Source organism: Centroberyx gerrardi, chromosome 13, assembly GCF_048128805.1.
Source record: "Centroberyx gerrardi isolate f3 chromosome 13, fCenGer3.hap1.cur.20231027, whole genome shotgun sequence".
Lineage (NCBI taxonomy): Eukaryota > Metazoa > Chordata > Actinopteri > Beryciformes > Berycidae > Centroberyx > Centroberyx gerrardi.
The window spans coordinates 21,552,454-21,570,272 of record NC_136009.1 but is presented as its reverse complement, the minus strand read 5'-3'; the positions used below and the strand labels follow the sequence as shown (position 1 = coordinate 21,570,272).

At 41.2% G+C, this 17,819-nt stretch overlaps 1 protein-coding gene across 10 annotated transcripts in view; it reads left to right on the top strand.

Annotated features, from left to right (window-relative positions):
• The window catches only part of LOC139919413 (myosin IXb), a 31,353-nt gene extending 13,825 nt beyond the window's left edge, over nucleotides 1-17,528 (top strand). For 3 of the 10 annotated variants that reach the window (XM_078287500.1, XM_078287498.1, XM_078287499.1), the window contains exons 12-42: nucleotides 113-254; nucleotides 676-865; nucleotides 1,264-1,339; nucleotides 1,985-2,077; nucleotides 2,222-2,261; nucleotides 2,812-2,934; nucleotides 3,321-3,422; nucleotides 3,547-3,657; nucleotides 3,972-4,094; nucleotides 4,283-4,432; nucleotides 4,887-5,035; nucleotides 5,781-6,149; nucleotides 6,390-6,471; nucleotides 6,748-6,945; nucleotides 7,932-8,044; nucleotides 8,131-8,210; nucleotides 8,739-8,923; nucleotides 9,453-9,560; nucleotides 9,892-10,062; nucleotides 10,325-10,366; nucleotides 10,464-10,575; nucleotides 10,690-10,763; nucleotides 10,933-11,125; nucleotides 12,327-12,455; nucleotides 13,048-13,153; nucleotides 13,403-13,534; nucleotides 13,714-13,837; nucleotides 14,635-14,738; nucleotides 14,844-14,971; nucleotides 16,259-17,121; nucleotides 17,191-17,528. In XM_078287500.1, coding sequence (XP_078143626.1) covers nucleotides 113-254; nucleotides 676-865; nucleotides 1,264-1,339; nucleotides 1,985-2,077; nucleotides 2,222-2,261; nucleotides 2,812-2,934; nucleotides 3,321-3,422; nucleotides 3,547-3,657; nucleotides 3,972-4,094; nucleotides 4,283-4,432; nucleotides 4,887-5,035; nucleotides 5,781-6,149; nucleotides 6,390-6,471; nucleotides 6,748-6,945; nucleotides 7,932-8,044; nucleotides 8,131-8,210; nucleotides 8,739-8,923; nucleotides 9,453-9,560; nucleotides 9,892-10,062; nucleotides 10,325-10,366; nucleotides 10,464-10,575; nucleotides 10,690-10,763; nucleotides 10,933-11,125; nucleotides 12,327-12,455; nucleotides 13,048-13,153; nucleotides 13,403-13,534; nucleotides 13,714-13,837; nucleotides 14,635-14,738; nucleotides 14,844-14,971; nucleotides 16,259-16,548 — 4,039 coding nt within the window. In that variant the 3' untranslated portion in view covers nucleotides 16,549-17,121; nucleotides 17,191-17,528. The other 7 variants (XM_078287502.1, XM_078287503.1, XM_078287501.1 and 4 more) reach the window with 7 other exon arrangements.
• Nucleotides 17,529-17,819: the final 291 nt, after the last annotated feature.

Below are 17,819 nucleotides of genomic sequence, written 5' to 3'. Positions count from 1 at the left end.
TTACGGTCCATCACAACATGCACTTTTGTTGCGTATTGATCCAAGCTGCATACATTTAACCAGATATGTTGAAATTGATATTGTGTCTCTCTCTCTCTCTGAACGTCCTCAGCCTCCCTCAGGCCACAGATGAAACCCTGTTGGACGAGTTGAAGCGGCAGCATCAGGACAACCCGTTCTTTATAGCTACCACAGTCATGGAGCCGGTCTTTGTCATCCAGCACTTTGCTGGGAGGGTCAAATATCAGATCAAGGTGGAATATTCCTCTAACACTGCAAACATTCCTCTGCTAACAAGGAAATTATAATTTGTCTGCCTAAAGTAATCCACTATACGTACAGTTCAGCATTCAGCTTTAACATTTGGACACTGCAACATAGTGGGGATCAGCGGTGGCCTAGTTAGATAAGCAAGCTTGTGATAGAAAGATTGTTAGTTTGAAAAGTTCGAAAATCTGGGTGGAGTAAGTGAATGATTAATGCGTTCCGTCCCTCAACAACTGCCATCAATGTTCCTTTGAGCAAGGCAGTTTTCTACCAGTACACTCAGCAGCCAGTAGAAGACTGTGGTTGCACTGTGAAGTTCTTAGGCATGAATGTATGACGTTGCACAGCAGATGAACACTATGAATAAAAAGATACAGCGTATTTAGGATAACTCTCCTTGTCGCTCAGGATTTTCGAGAGAAGAACGAAGACCACATGCGTCCTGAAATCTTATCGCTGCTACGGAGCAGCGAGCGGGCCTTCCTGCACCAGCTGGTTGGGTCCAGTCCGGTGGCGGTGTTCAGATGGGGCGTCCTCCGAGCCACCATCCGCATCCTCGCAGTCTTCAAGGAGATGGGACGCCGGCGGGCGGAGTCACGTAGGCAACCGTAGCTGCTAATCCTGCCTCCTTTTTTAACTGACTCTTCTCACTGACTATGTTTACATGGACAGCAATAATCAGACTATTGGCCTTATTCTAAATAAGGCAAACTTATGATGGGAATACTCTTCATGTCTTAATGCGATTATGCTTACTGTGACTTTATTCGAGTTAAGGTAATCAGAAAATGCTGTTTACGTGGCAGTTTCTTATTCAGACTACTGTTTTAATCGGGTTAATATCAGGTTATTGCTGTCCATGTAAACGTAGTCACTGACTCATTCGGTCTTTCTTTTCCTCTTTCTTTCTGTCCCATAAACACGTTTGCTTCCTTGTTTTCTGAGCCGTGTTTTGACCATTAACGAAGCCAGACTGGTTGTGTGTTGTCACCGCAGTGTCTGCCAGACAAACCTCCCGCAAGTCCCTCAGAGAGATGAAGAGGCCCAGCACAGCGCTGAGCAGGTTGTCCAGGTAAAACCAGAGGGATTCAGTCCAGTCTTCACTGTCTCTGCATTTATAATGGAATATAGCGCTCCTCCTGTTTCTCTCTTTTGTTGAAAGTGATTTTTCATATGTTGAACCAAAGGGAGAATCTGCCCCGTCTCTCAATTCAGAATAGAATATAAAACAGGGATGGCATTTTCAGTTTTTGCATGCAAACCTTCATGGTGTTCAGGAGGGGTCAGCCTCCAACATTAGTTTCCTCAGGTAACAGCTGGAAATAGTCAGTATTCAGGTTTGATTCCCAGCTGTCATATAGATATTTGAAAACAGACAAAACTATTTATTAAAAAGTACCATTCATTCATTCATTCATTCATTCATTCATTCATTCATTCATTGTCTTTACCCATATATTCCTATTTAGGGTCCTATCCCAGCATACATTGGGTGGAAGAAAATATTACCTTGGTCTACTTAGCCTTGTGTAGATATTGTATAATGTATAAATACATTTTTAGGCTTCATTTTGACCAATATTTGTGGTTGACTATTAATGAACTCCTGGCATATGCTTGAAAAAATTAAAACCCAAAGGGAAGCATCCCTTTTTAAAAAAACATATTATTTTCTGTCCATGCATGAAGTAATCCAAATACTCTCTGACATTCACAGCAACAGCCTGACACTGGATTTCTCCTTCGATCGCTCCGACGAGCATCCTCTTGATGTGTTTGAAGACATCTTTGCCAACTACGAGAAGAGAAAGTAAGTGCCTACATTACTTTTACTATTTCCTGTAATTTAGCCTGAATGCATTCATTTTGTACATTGTGCTTCACTTTTCCCATTCCCCTGCCAAGTCTATTATATGGAGAACTGTGACCCTCATTATGTTTCTGTTTTCTACAGGAAGAATAGAGGCAACCGGCAGAAGCAGCTCATTCCGAAGGTAAACTCTTAGTAATGGCCTTGGGGATCAATGTTTCCTGTCATTCTCATTCAAAAGCAGCACTTCTTCTTGGATGTTTTGTACGTCTTAGATTAAATGTTTTTTTTTGTTGTTTTTTTTTGAGGGAAGTGGGTGGTCTTTTATTTCTTTTATGTATTTGTTTGTTTTTTCCATTCAATTTATTTATGCTGTTTGTTGTTGTTGTTTTTTTTTTTCATTTTCACCTTTATTCAACAGTAGAGTAGAGATAGGGGAGAGAGAGGGGGATGACATGTGACAAAGGTCCTGGGTCAGATTCACCCAGGACCACTGAGTGTTTTAGACACCCAGTTCCCATTCATTTCTAATGGGATATTGCTCTTTTCCTGCCTTTTTCGTGTTTCTGATCACATCCCTGGTAGTCTCTCTCTCTCTCTCTCTTTCTCTCTCTCTCTCTCTCTCTCTCTCTCTCTCTCTCTCTCTCTCTCTCTCTCTCTCTCTCTCTCTCTCTCTAAATCTCTAAATCTCTAAATCTCTAAATCTCATTGTCCTGTTATGTTGTGTCTGACAGAATCTCATGGATTTGCGCTCCGTCAAACACATCGTGGATCTCACCTTGCATGGCCGAACCTCCAGATCCCTCCTCCATCCTCACCAGAGGAAGAAGCTGCCGAGTGTTAGCGCTCAATTTCAGGTTTGTCTCCTCTGCTCTGCCTGTGTTCACTTTAAAAGATCTGATCTCATGATGTACAACTTGAGGGTTGGGTTCGATTCACATTCAGTTCACTCAAGTGCCCGCCCCTTAAAGGCATGAAAGTAAAGCATGAAATTATTGGTTACCATTAAAGAAAGATATTGGCATGCAAAATAGGTGTGCTTGTGAGCGTAGAATAATTTGTGTTTTTGAATTTCATGTAGAAAACATTTTCAAAAGAGGATATAGCATTTTGGAATGAAGATGTATCTCACATAACCATGATAAAGGCTATATTCTCATGATAGCCTTTTAATGATAAAGGTTTGCAGGTTTTTCATTCTATTTTCTGAATTGATTGAATTGAATGACTAAACCATTATTAGCTACATGTATGTATCTTACAGGCATCACTCAATAAGCTGTTGGAAACTATTGAAAAAGCAGAGCCTTTCTTCATTCGCTGTATTTGCTCCAACGCTGAAAAGGTAATGTTGTGTTTACTCAGTGAATCTGTAATGTTATCCTGGTAAATTTCGTCAAAGGTGTAGCTATGTTGGACTTGATGACATAAACATGTAATTCGATGCTGGTACAAATGTTCTATTGCAGAAGGAGCTGCACTTTGATGATGAACTGGTTCTGCAGCAAATCAAGTACACAGGCATGCTGGAGATGGTTCGCATCCAGAAGGCCGGCTACAGTGCCAAATACACATTTAAGGTGGGCACTGACTGGAGAAGAGTGTTATAATAATACATGTCACATTACTGTTGTACTAAGTTTTGAAGCGTTTTATCATATGTGTTTTATATGTGCAAATAAACAGAAAAAGGGTGAGGGGAAAGAAAAACAACAGACTGTGCTGAGTGGAGATAAAACACCCTGAGGGGCTCATAAAAATATCTCACCTCAAAGAAGCAATTCAAGGAATTTACAGTAAAAAGAAACAGATGACTCGCCTCTATGCCCGTTCATGAGGATGTGCAGAAAGTTAATTGGTGCCTTCTGATAATGTTTTTCTTTTGATAACAAAGGAATTTGGTGAGAAGTTCAGGATATTGCTTCCGAAAGGAGCAACTGCGACTCCAGAGGACATAACGAAACTGTTTGAGAGGATGGACCTGGATCAGACCACCTACCAAATAGGGAAAACCAAGGTAGTGATCGTTCATCGTATGAATTATTCATTGTGATCATGACTCACCGTGGTCATATGTGTCTCATTGGACACGGTTGGGGTTCACTTCACACCGGGGTCACCCATGGTTCTGTAAGGTGTTTTGGATGATGACTGTCCACCTGAACTCTGTGAAAGGTAAAAGCTCTCTGCTGTTCATCCACCCAGGTGTTCCTCAAGGAAAGGGAGAGACAAATGCTCCAAGACACCCTCAACAAGGAGGTGATGCATCACATCGTCATCCTGCAGCGCTGGTTCCGTGTCTGTCTGATCAGGATGCACTTCCTGCAAAAGAAAGATGCTGCCATGATCATACAGGTAATATTATTGATATTCATAGCTTACATATACTAAGTTTTATTGCTGTTATTTTGAACACCCTTACAATGCTGTAATACATATCTCGTACTGGTCATCCGTACATTCCATTTAACATGTTTTAGTGTTTGAATTATTATTATATCCCTCATTTGCTATATTAAATTTTTCTTTTCTGTATTAGTATGTGATTATGCAATGACCCGATTTCTCCATGGGGATTAATTTTATCTTAAATAATACAGAATATAAGATGGATGGCTAGATAAAAGGTACTTTATTTATCCCAGAGGAAAATGTAATTATTACAGCAACAACAAACATAAGAGAAAAACACCAGCTGGTTATTATATAGCTCCATCCATACAACAGGAGCCAAATATTATCATAGTGTAGGAACAATCAAAGAACACTATATCAGGCTCGAGTTGATGGAGAATCTCTTGTGTTTCAGAAATGCTGGCGTGGGTTTTACGATGAGAACCGAACCCGAGCCGCCACAGTGATCCAGACTGCGTGGCGGACTTCACTGAAGAGGGCGGAGTACCTCAGTCAGCAGGAGGACGACAAGAAGACGTCCAAAAACCGCTCTGGACGAGAGAGGTAAACTGCCTGTGCTGCTTGCATTGTACCAACAACTGGTCCTGTAAATAAACATGTACTCAGTCAACTTAAAAAAGGTTTCAAATGCTGTAAGGGTTAAAAAAAAAAAGCAACTGTTTGATTCTAAAATGGAAGCTTTCCCAACACCCGCCGTGTATTATGGCAGGCTATTGGAGACACCAGCTGGTCAAAATGTAAAAGTGTGTTTGTACTTACATCTGAAAATATCAGGTCTATTTTCTCAACTCAGGACACCTGACATTGTATCAAGATAGATTATGTTAAAATGCAGCGTAGCGTATCACATTCTCATCATCATGTTATGACATTGAGAAATTCCAGTGTTTGAAACATTTTCATTAAAACCACAGATGCAATTCGTGAGAAAATCAAAAATATGTGAGATGTTGCAGACTTAATGTCCAGTTTGCATGGAAGGCCGGTCATTAAAATCTTTTGAAAACACTCTCACCTAGCGGAATCAACTATTTTTGCAATATGTTTTGTCTATTTGGCAGTGAGTGTTGTGTAGCAGTGGATATGCAACAGAGTCAAATATTATCACAACATATCGCACAGAGAACCCCAGTAGTTTCAACTGGGCACAATTAGGCTACTCTTGTCCATTTTCTATGTTTATAGTAGATAAATATGGAATAAGAGCAAAAAGTCCCCTTAAAACCATTAGGATATATGCAGACAGTTGCTGTTATGTCGGTCTGAATTAGTGATTTGTCCATCAAAGCCTGGGGAGAAAAGAGCTGAAGAGGCAGCAGGGAGTGGAGGGCAGTCCCAACAGGAGCCAGGAGTCCGACTCGGTCAACAGCCGGGACGGAGAGAGCCAGCCTGCACAGAGGACCAGAGGCGGGGAGAAACGGGGGGGCAGGGGATCCCCACCTCTTCTCAACAGACCCCTGTCCGTCCCTCTGGACCCTAAAGCTGGCAGAAGTGAGGGCTCCACCAGCCCCTCAAGCTCCCTCCAGCGCTACATCAAGATGGAGGGCATCAGGGAGAAGGCTGAGAGGTGGAAGGAGAGACGGAGCGAGGGAGAGCGGACAGACGACTCCAGTCCAGACACCCGGCACCCAAGGGAGAAGCGGAAGGAAGGGTTCCAGTAAGTGTTACTGTCCTATATTGTTTCCCATACTCCTGTATGACTGTTCTTTAGTGTTTCCATGTGCAGACTGTGAAAGCAAATTTCATCTTGGAGGACAATAAAATATCTATCATCTATCTATCATGGCAATATTTTTTTTAAACCTCTATCTTGATCACCAATAATTGCAAGCACAATTGTTTTATTTTATTTCCACCATGGTCCAAAGCTCTGCTCTTATTTCATTCTGCAACACAGGTGCAAAGGGAAGTCCATGTCTGCTGATGAATTGTCCAGGCTCAGCTCCTCAGGCTCTGATAGCTCCCCTTCTACGAATGAGGTACCATATGATTATCTTTATGTTATTACATAATCCAAAACATTGCGTCTGTATGTACACCTAGACAGTTCCAATCCATTTGTATTTTTGCACCATCATCTACCAGCTGTTGCTTCTTACATTTTGTTGTGCTCGCCATACAACAGAAATGTTTGAATTGCATTTTGTAATTGTTTGTACTATGAGTTTACATTTTGTTGACAAACTCATGAATGGAGGCTCCTTAGACCTCAAGTGAGGAAGTCTGTGCCTCATGACCTGTCCTGGCCCAATTAGGACTGTGTGCGTCTCCGCGAGCGGCCCAAACGCAAGCGGCGCTTAGCCTACGCGCGCAGCGGTTTGATGTTTAACTTTGGGGGCTCCAAGGAGAGCGAGTTCTGGAGCTTCCCCTTGCCTCCCATCAGCCCCAAACTGCCCAGCCTGAAGAGCTCGGCCAGTAGTGTGGACATCCGGGCCCTCAAATCCCAGGTCAAGGTACTGACCGGAGGGAAACTTTGACCGAACGAAGCTGTCCTGCCGTCCTCTGCATGCAGGCCTTGCATGTGTATCCTCGCCTTATGTCCCAAACGGATTTAAGGTTGCAATGTGCTGGGCCTTCCAGCTTCTACTCTGCAGCCCAGGACTCTGAGAAAATGAGCTGCTGCTTCCAGTAAACCATTCGCTCTCCAGAAAAAAGTGTCAAAGCTCTTTTCCACAGCTCATTTCTGACCTTTTTTGTCACTTCACCCAAATTAGTCATAGGCCCGTAGGTACAGTTCAGAGCCTAAATGTAAATGATGATTATACTACAGAACATGATGTATTGCTCTTATGTCGGTGTCTTTTGGTCACCTCAAAACTAAGTCAGTAGTTTGTTCGTTGTGGTTGTAATAATTTTAGCTAATTACTTGATAATCACTCGCATTGTGGGAGCTAATCACATCTCATGTTAAACATATAAACATGGGACATATGAATGAAAATGGATTATTTTCAGAATTAATACTTACTAACAAGGGTGTGTCCTTATTTTGAATAATACAGGTTCATAAACAGAGTGACACAGGGGTTATAGGCGGTCCAAAGAGGAGGTTGTGTTAATTAAAGCAAAAAAGGTCAAAGTTCAGGTGGTGGCAAGTGACATTATAACTTTGCATGATGGAATAAAAATGGTGAGGCAGTCCACTCTTGTGATTCCAATGCAAAACTCCACTACCATTTACTGAACTGTTATGCTTGTAACATGCAGTCTTGTTTGGTGGCGGGAGAGCTTTCCTTTTGGAAGAGGCATGGGTGTGGCCACTGCAGGGGAACATGGTGGGGAAAGAGGGCTAACTCTGTTACTTGGGATATGGAAAGAAATATTACACTATTTTATTAAAAGGGCATGTTTGGTTTGTCTGTGAAAGGTTTGTCACACGTTGGTTGTTTAATCAGGTTTTAATACGTTGAGTCACAGCGTGTTTCTGTGGTTCACATAGTTCCAGATACAGGCAGAACCGGATGGGTCGAGGTTCAGCCTTCCCGCCAAGAGGACCAATGAGGGCTCAGGACACCGGGGATCTAACCAATCACAACCCACAACCCCTGAGAGGTAAAACCTCCCATGCTTTATCAACACTGCATCATATATTTGATCTGCTTCTGTGTGGAATTTTATGAGGATTGTGTTTTCTACAGGCTTTGGTTTCTCAGTCGAATTCTGAAGAAGCGGTCGCCTAGAGATTCACAGATCATGGATTCTCCATCAGACAAAGAAGGTAGCGAACACATCTTACAGGCTTATTCCCCAAAACTGTAACTCATGTATCTGTGCAGTGCTTGGTGTCTCAATAAGTAGTATTAACTGGATGTTGGCTGTGAGGAGGATAGTGTCTTTTAAGGAAAAACAATCACAAAGTCACAGTTTTCTGAAAGTCTAATTTATTTTTGTTTATATTTGTTGTTGTTTACCTTATGATGATCACCAACTGGATGTCACAGTTTACCCACCTTTTTATTTACCACTACATCACTGTTTGACACAAGTATCTTCTTTACTGCCATCTAGTGGCTCATAACAAACATTTCCAGCCGGTCTAGCACTCAGAAGGCCTTCCTAACACTATAATAATGTCTATATAATGTCCATATAATGTTTTAGAGTTCTTTAAGGAGACTCCACTATTCCTCAGATTCATTTTTTATGAAACACTCCAAAACATCACCAGTAGAAGCAGTGCTAGATGTAGTGTTCCACCTTTTGATCCACATGTCAGACTAATGCAATCTCCCTCGGGTGCCTACAGTCCCCTTGTCCAGCTACTCCCCTCATCCCTACCGCATGCCAGACCAGAACAGCGGGAGGACGCGTCGCAACCCCACCATCCGAATCAGCCGGGCCACACGGGCCGAACAGTGGAACGCCTCTCTGGACCGCGAGATCACCGACACCAAGGAGCTGCGAAACCTGGACGAGTTCCTGGGCAATCAGGTGAGATGTTTGCTTCAGGAGTGGAGCAAGAAGTACAGCAGATGGCTAACTCACTTAGTTACCTTTTATATACACTACTTGGCTCCTAATTTTTCACTCGTTTGCACTGTGTATGTGAAGATGTTTAGTTTTGTTTTGTTTGGAATGTTCATACAAATGATCATAAACAACCAATCAGTTTAGGTACAGAGGTTAAATTCCATTTGGCTGTTTTTAAGTGTTTGTTCCAAAATTAGATATCCACCATTTGAAAAAAACTGGCATCTACTCTTTCAAAAAGAATGAGAAACAAATTGTGGTGCGTTTTAAAGCATAGTAAATAACTTGGATCTTTGATTGACAACATGACTGACACTTTTACAGACTGGATCCTCTTATTTTTAGAAAGATTAAATGACAAACCCCAGGTAATAAGGTAATAATTAATTTCTAGTTTTTTGGAAAGGAACTCTTCAAGTGAACTGTACAAGGACAGTTTTTTTCTTTTTTTATCACGTATTCATCATCATTTCCTCATCTTTGTCCTCAGGTGAATGAGCTGCGCACCAGGATAAAAGAGCTGTCGGCAACAGAGAACATCTTCCTTACAGCCACCATGCAGTTCAGAGAGACAATCAAAAGCATGTACTCTTTCCCGGTCAGTTCAACTTCATTCTCTGTACAAACACATAGTGTAAAGTTTCTTAATGTTCTTATATGAGGGGGGTAAAACAGTATTATACTCAGAGGCTGAAGTTTTAAGTTCATTTTAAGGAACTTCATCTGGAAGGGAGAAAAGTCTTTTGGGGTCATAGTAACTTTATTACTGACCTTTCATTCCTAACTATCCATTGCTTCTACTGTTGTGCACATTCTAAGTCACTCTTGATAAGACTGTAGCTAAATGCCTCAAAAAGGAGCCAAACTAAGACAACTGAAGATAAAAGCTATCACTAACTCCGCTTTCCCACATGCATTGTGACCGACAGAAGCCCCAAATCGGCTACAAAGACCTGATGAAGGGCTACCATAACAAAGTCAGCAGCCTGGCAGGGCCCAAGCAGAAAACAGAAGTCAAGCTGGTGGTCAACCTGTTCCAGTCTGTGCTGGATGGCTTCATCAGGGGCGAGATCAAACGCGTGGAGGCTGAACCAGTCAAGGTAGATTTGAGAATTTAAGTCCATCAGTGAATTTTGAATCTTTGAACCATCGAGAAGTATTTTTGTGGGCTCACTATTAGTTCACCTTGCTTTTAGAGGTTATTTCTTGAATATGTCATGAGATTTAAAATAACGAGTAAGCATTTTCAAAAGGTTATTCTACATATTTCATCCTGGAATCCATAGTGCACTTTAAAGCATTAATTGACATTTTTGTGGAAAGTCGTTTACTCCTAAATTTCTCATTTCTAACTTCTTCCAGGCTACGAAGAAAACAAAGAAGAGGAGGAAAAAGGACAAATGTGTAAGCTGAATTATCTCTAACAGCATGGTGAAGTTTCCTTACTGTAAATCTAGGTAAATCATCCTAGTGTACTGTCTGATAAATCTTATCTCTGCAGCCAAACAGCCCTCTGGATCACCTGTTCAGCACATACCAGGTGAACATCATGCAGTCATGTGACTTGTGTGGCTCCTACATCTGGGGAATGGAGAAAGCCTACATGTGCAGCGGTGAGTTCACCGACTTACAGGACAACAACAAAATGTGACTACATCAGAAACTGCGACCGACCCAGATTTTATGTCACAGTGATATTTGGTTCTCTTTACTTCGGTTCTTTTCAGCTTGCAAGTTAATATGTCACAAGAAGTGCCTTACCAAAGTCATCACAGATTGCTCGACACGGTGTGCCAGGAAGGTAGGAATTGACGTTTTCGAATACTGTCGCATGATTGAATAACCTACTTTAATTTAATAATAATATAGACAATTAATAGAGCCTCTTTCTCTCTTTCTCTCTCTCATGTATGCTCCCCTTGTCTCTCTGTTCATCTGTCTGTCTGCATGTGTGTGTTTGTTTGTGACAGGATGACAGCTTGCCAGGCTCCCTTCACTTTGGGGTGCAGGTGTGTGTCCTCACCAATAAAGCCAACCCGGTGCCCAAGGTGGTGGAGATACTGCTGATGCATGTGGAGCTAAACGGCCTCTACACAGAGGGCATCTATCGCAAGTCTGGCTCCACCTGCCGAGCGAGGGAGCTGTACCAGATCCTGGAGACAAGTGAGAAACACTTTTTGCTCCTTTTCCACCAAATTAGCTCTGGTTCTTGAACCGGTTCCATTCAGGATTCTTGGAACCTTGGTGCTATCTAGCGAACCAGCCCGCGTTTACACCAGTTTTGAGCAGAACCATTGTAATCAAGGATGCGTCATCAACGGAGGGCGTTGCACAACGCACACCGGAAGTAAACAGTAGTAGCAAGATGGCGGATCGCATTGATTACCTGCGAGCTTTTGTTCTGTTATTACAGATATTTGTTTTTATCCAAAAAAGAAGCATGGACCAACTATTAATGATAAGAAGACGTAGACGACTATTATGTGCAATTACTTTCCAACCTGTAGAATATGACACGCCCACTGATGTCGTCACGGTTCGCACTTGAAAACCTGCTATTTTTTGGTTCCAGCTGGTAACCAACTTTTCGAGTTCCGAAACAATTTATTTTTGGTCAAAATGCTCCGAACGGTTCAAAATTAGGTGCGCGAACTGGAACGGAACCCGTTCCATGTTGGTGGAAAAGGGGTATTTGTGAAGAACATGATGTGTCTTGTATTTGTGAATGGGCACGATCAGGGTGGAGCTGCACTGCCTTCAAAAGTTTGGGGACACCTTACCTTTTCTATATTTTCTAAAAGTACTATTTCATTTTCTCTGTTATTTTTCAATGAAGAAGTAAGGGAAAGCTTTTGTTAACATAAAACATCTATTTACTAATACTAGTATTTGTTCAACACTCAGCTTCATCTTCATCAAAGTGTCTTTGGTATGAAGAGAAGGTTTTTCCTACCAACCAGCACCACAAACCTCTGGGAAGTCCTGCAAGAGGCAGGCAGAGGAACGGCTGGAAAAGACTGACTGTTCACATGAAGAAAATGTACGCAGCAGTTACAGCTGCTAAGGAGTTTTTTGTTTTTTTTTATGAACATAATAGTTTAATTGTTTTAGTGTTATCATTAAAAATATGATTTTGTATGATGTATGATTTTGTATGATTTTTTTTTCTCAAACTAAACCTAGTTAGTCTTTAATGGGGTTACGTTATTGCAAACCGACAAAGAAAACATGCTTATTTATTAAACATTTTCAAAGGCTAGGTGTCCCCAAACTTTTGACAGGCAGTGTAAGTCAATCTGAATAGTTGGGAAAATTTGGTTCGTCTCACCTGTGTGTTTTGTTTTGTTCTGTTTTGTGGCCTCAGATCCTGAAGCACCGTGTTTAGACAACTACCCCATCCACACCATCACCGGTCTGGTTAAACGTTGGCTCAGAGAGCTGCCCGACCCCCTCATGACTTCCACCCTCTACAATGACTTCCTGCACGCTGTGGGTGAGTAAACATTGACAGTATTTTTATTTAATCATGTAAACCGGGGGAAGGTTTGGCGAGTATGCATGCGCTTTTTCAGCCAAACCCCTGCTTTTGCATTCATACAGGTGCCTTCCCCATGAATGGGCTTATTCATGGTGTCAATACACGCAAACAGAATCAGGGGGTTAGATAAGTGATCTCTCATGATGGCAAACTTAACTGAGCTGTGTGTTTGTTTAGTGGTTGGGACACAGTGGCTGTTGTTGTGTCACATTCTTCTTCAGGACTGCAAGTTGGAGCTGCTTTTTTTTTGCCGAAGGAAGATATGCTGAGCATGTACGCTCTTTTTCAGCAATCCACTGTTTCACACTCATACAGTTAAACCTATTCACACCTGGGTGCTGCCTAGTAAACCACAGTCTTCTACTGCTGGCCACTAAGCAGCTTCACTGGAGTTGGTCTGGTGATCCGAGCCAGTGATCTCCTGGCTACAAACCTGCTTCTTTAACCTTGAATGTAACATAATAAGAATGCTTGACATGCACGTTTAGATTGTTGACTCTGACAACTTGTTAAAAATGTATTGATCTTCATGTTGGTTCACGCACAGAGTTGCCAGAGAAATCGGAGCGAATAAGGGCCATATACCAAAAGGTCGATGAACTTCCTTCTGCCAACTACAACACACTGGAACGGCTCATCTTTCACCTTGTCAAGTAGGAAGATTGTTATTATGTCTTTCCACTCTTCCATCTGCCCCCAGTCACTCAGTGTTGCTCATGTCTTCTGTTTTCCACCATTGTCCTTTGTGTCTTCTGTGTTTTACACCATTTTCCACAATGACAATTACCAAGGATTTTCCATAGCACTGTGATTTATCCAACTGCGAATGTGATTAGTTCATCATGTTATTTATTAGAGTAATAAAAGTCATGTGAGATCCTGATCGAAGTGTTCCTTTCTAGAGTTGCAAAGGAGGAAGATCACAATAGGATGACTCCGAACTCCTTGGCTATCGTGTTTGCCCCCTGCATCCTGCGCTCTCCTGATGCTAACGACCCCTTCCTTGGTATGAAGGACGTGTCCAAGACTACACTGTGAGTCACCGCACTGCACACACCTCTATCTCTCCAGCACCGCAATTTATTCTGACTTTGGCCAAAATATAAGAGGCACAGCTTCAGAACAGTTTGTTAGATGCAGCTATTTCTATGTATGGGTATGGACACAGTTTTATGGAGTACTTGGAGACCAACATTGACCCTGTTGTCTGCAGGTGTGTGGAAATCCTGATCACTGAGCAGTTCAGACGCTACACAGAGAAGATGCAGAATATCCAGGAGCTGGAGTATGCAGAGGCCCTGGCTGTCAATCAGCTCAAACTGAAGAGACAAAACACGGTGAGAAGACACATGCAAGGTTGAGGGAAGAGACAACATGAAAGCAGACCTGAGTCAAATAGTATTTGCAAGTTTGTTCTAACCTGCTTTGAATACTAGATGGATACCTGATGCATCATTTAGAAGGTTAAAAGTATACCAAACTGACAGAAAAGTTTATTAAATTGACTTACAAAGTGTTTCCAGATAACCTAAACTCATTCTGTCACTCAACTGTTGTTTAACCTTACATTAATCTGGGGAAAGTCAACTGATTATGCTTGCTATTTTCCAGTAACATTCATACAATTCATGCAATTCCACACATTCACACCTGGGAGCTGCCCGGTACAAGTACACAGTCTTCTACTGTCACCAAGCACTCATTTGTTCCAACAGCTATTAGCTTGTTAAATAGATAGGCACTCGCACTTTGCTGTAGTAATGCTTTACTGTAATGCACTTTACTTTACCTAGACTACAACCCATTGCGATGTGTGTTTGATTATGTCTTTTTTAACTTTTGTATTGTTCTTTGTGTTGTCTATTGCTGTGTTGCTTTTGGCCTGCAAAACAATTGCCCTCTGGGATCATAATGAAGTTGAACTGAACTGAACTGAACTGAACTGAACCAAGATTACATCCTGTAAAATGTTAGTTTTGCAGTTGACTCAAGATGGCTAATAAGTTGAATAATATTGATGGTGCCAGCAATTATTCTGACTTTTCTAAAGGTCGATGGCTCATTTTGGAATGAAACTCCTCTAGTGTAGAGAGCCAGTGCGTTAATTTAGCCCGCTGCTCTGTTCTCTGTGCAGGTGATTGAGAAACCCTCAGAGCTGGATGTTCCTGAGCAAATAGACTCTGACAACGAAACGGAGAAGACCCTCATCGAGAGGATCAAGTCCATCAAGCAGGAGAAGTGAGCCGAAACCGTTTTGTTTATTTCTGGACCGGTCTGGAATTGTATGCGTTCTCTCAGTGTTACATGGGTTAGAATAATAACATCTTGGGTTGTTTCTTCCAGGGAGGACTTGGCCTGCAGGTTGCCTGAGTTGGAGCAGGAGAACTCTGACAACGACAACCTGGACTCCGAGTCGTCCATGAGCTCAGACAGCCTGCTAGAAGACCAACTGGGAAGCCTGGACTCGGAAGGTCAGTAGAGAGGTACGGTACTTTCACCTTCCTCTGGGTTTAATAAGGTAACTCATTGATCAGCTAGATGTGAATTTTGTTTTTTGCCTTGGTGGTGGAACTGTGTCTGTGTGTGTGTAGACACATTCTTGTGAACACATGATAGAAACTTCATACTTATACTACAGTTATCTCCTATAGAGTGGATGATCTGAGTAGATTTTGGAGCACCTTGCTGCATAAATTTGCATATTAATGAGGAAAAAGTGATATAACTCCTTAATGTTTTAGAATATGGAGCAGGGTTGGGATCATTCATGAATTGAATTGAGAATGCATGGTAAATTCCAATTTAATTCCTGGAGTTGGAATCGGAGTGTGAATTGCACCCAGCTCTAAGAAAGCAGAATTGGAATTGAATTGGAATGACGCTACAGAATTGAATTCCATTAAATTCAATGAAGTTCCACTTCTAAGAGCGGTTGTCTTGACTTGCTCAACATTATAAATCAAACATTATGAATCAAATAAAAGACAGTTCAACAACTCCAATTCATAATATTCTTTTTCATCACCACACAGCCATCTTGGTAGGAAAATAACAGGTGATTGTAATAAATTAACAGGTGATTCCAATCAAATGACAAACACAGCCAATGAGCTGTGTGTATTGTAAAGCACCATATTGGTAGGAAATGCATGTGACATTGTGGGAATTCTATGAATACATTCAATCATAATGTATGTATTACGATTACATGTTATGCATCAAATACCACCAGAAAGGTGTCTTTAACAATTGATGATATTCGGTATTGATAATATATAACATTACAAATAATCTCAGATATGTGGTAAGAAACAACAAAACAAAAACATGGAATTTCACAGAATTTCATTGAATTAAATTTAACTTCCTGAAATTCCAATTCAATTCCAATTCTGTTTCCTGTAGGTTTTGTCAAATTCCAATTCCTCAGTTGAATTGGAATTGATGAGTTCATTCATGAATTCAGTTCATATTATAACCGCTCATGTGTGATGTGAAAGCAAGTATGTTGACATAGAAGTATTTGGTAATTGATGCATTGATTTGTTTAGTTAATGACCTCCTTAGCATTACTGGTTATGAGTAATATACCACGGTGATTATGGCGGTACATGAGGCAGCTCTTGTTTGCCTCTTGTTTGTAATTTCCATGAATAGGTTATGATGTCAAGCTGACACAGGAACAATGTGTGTGAGACAATGTGTGTGTTATGAGCGCCGGCCAAATCCGTTCAGTAATCTGAGGTTTCTGATACCAGGAAAGGTGACGATGTGGTTGAAAGCCCAGAAGCCCGAGTGCCCGCCTAAACCCCCCGACTTGGCACAGAGAGTCCGAAGTTTGATGGGTCAGACAGATGGGCAGAGGGAGCGGAAACTAGCCGAGAGCCAGCCAGGGCGTCGGACAGATGTTACCCAGTCCCTGTGCTCCATCCCTGGCCAAGACGGCCCTTTAAGCTCCTCCCCAGCCAGCGAGCCCCAGTTCACCAGCAAGAGCTTAAATGGGAGCTTTGATGACCTGGACATCCCTTTCATAGATGAGGACATCTAACACGAGTGTAGTCTCAAGTATGAGTCATTAGAGCTGTAATATGGAAACAAGAACTGTGCACTTTCGTTTTTTTGTTTTTACAACGCCCCCTTTTGTCAGAGCTGCTGTGGAAATGGAGCGCCTCAAGAATTTATTGTATTTAATGGGAGATCATACAGACTGTTTCTTCAGTATTTTTAACATATCTGGAGAAAAACCAACACTAGGAACACTCAGTCTCTTTATAGCAATACAGTGTATGTGATTTTAAACATATCCCAGAAATGTACATATCTTATAAAGTTTAGTTTTATGAAGTATTGTGACAAGTTGTGTCTCATATGCAGACAATACAGGACAATATGACAGGGAACAAGTCATTTATCTGTTGTATGACGTTACAAGTGCCTGGTTTTCAGTTCATTACTAATGGACAATGCTTCAATGTTCAAAACCGCTAATGGTACTAGTGCGTAGGAGTTCATGTTCTTTGTAGGGAAACAAAGTAATGTGTTTTGTAACTAATACTAAAAAGTTTGAGCTTTGCACAGAGAATGTTTCTCCATTTGATAACGAGTAATGTCTTGTAAAGTTGTATTTCGGGTTATCATTGAAAGTTTAACACAATTAAAAATAACACAAGTTTAATACAATTTAATAAAGTTTATTATTATTATCATTGGGTGTATTTTCTCTTAAAGGGTGCATCTCAAATCTTTCATTTGTATTTTTTCCCTTCATTGTCCTGTGGAATATAAAACTGCAATAATGGATGATTGATTCAGTGTGCCTGCAAAGGAAGTGGTCTTCTTGCTGCCTTACTGACTGACTGAAAATATTTTGCTTTGTGTATTTGGCTGTGTAGTTTCACCAAATTAACTTTTTGCCTATGCATGTAGGTTTTTTGGCTATGCATGTCTGTACATTTTATAAGGGGTAGGACTTATGTATATTGTGTTTGATGTCCTCAGAGTTTGACCTGTGTCTCAAACTGAAATAAACTGACAATTTTTATTTATTTTTTTCTTGCGGTAATATGTAACAATAGATTTTGCATCACCTCACATATAATGAGTATACTGGTAGAAAGACAACAAATAATAGGCTAATACAACTTTGACAGCAACAAGTTTTATTCTCTTCATAAAACAGTTAAGTATTTTTGCCACAGGCCTACTAAAAGTTTTTCTCGCTTTTCAAATTCTGCCAGCTCTATGGACCTTGATGTTCAAAGATGCTGTGGGGTTTTTAGGGAGGTGGCTGAACATCGTGTACGTTTTCTATATAAACAC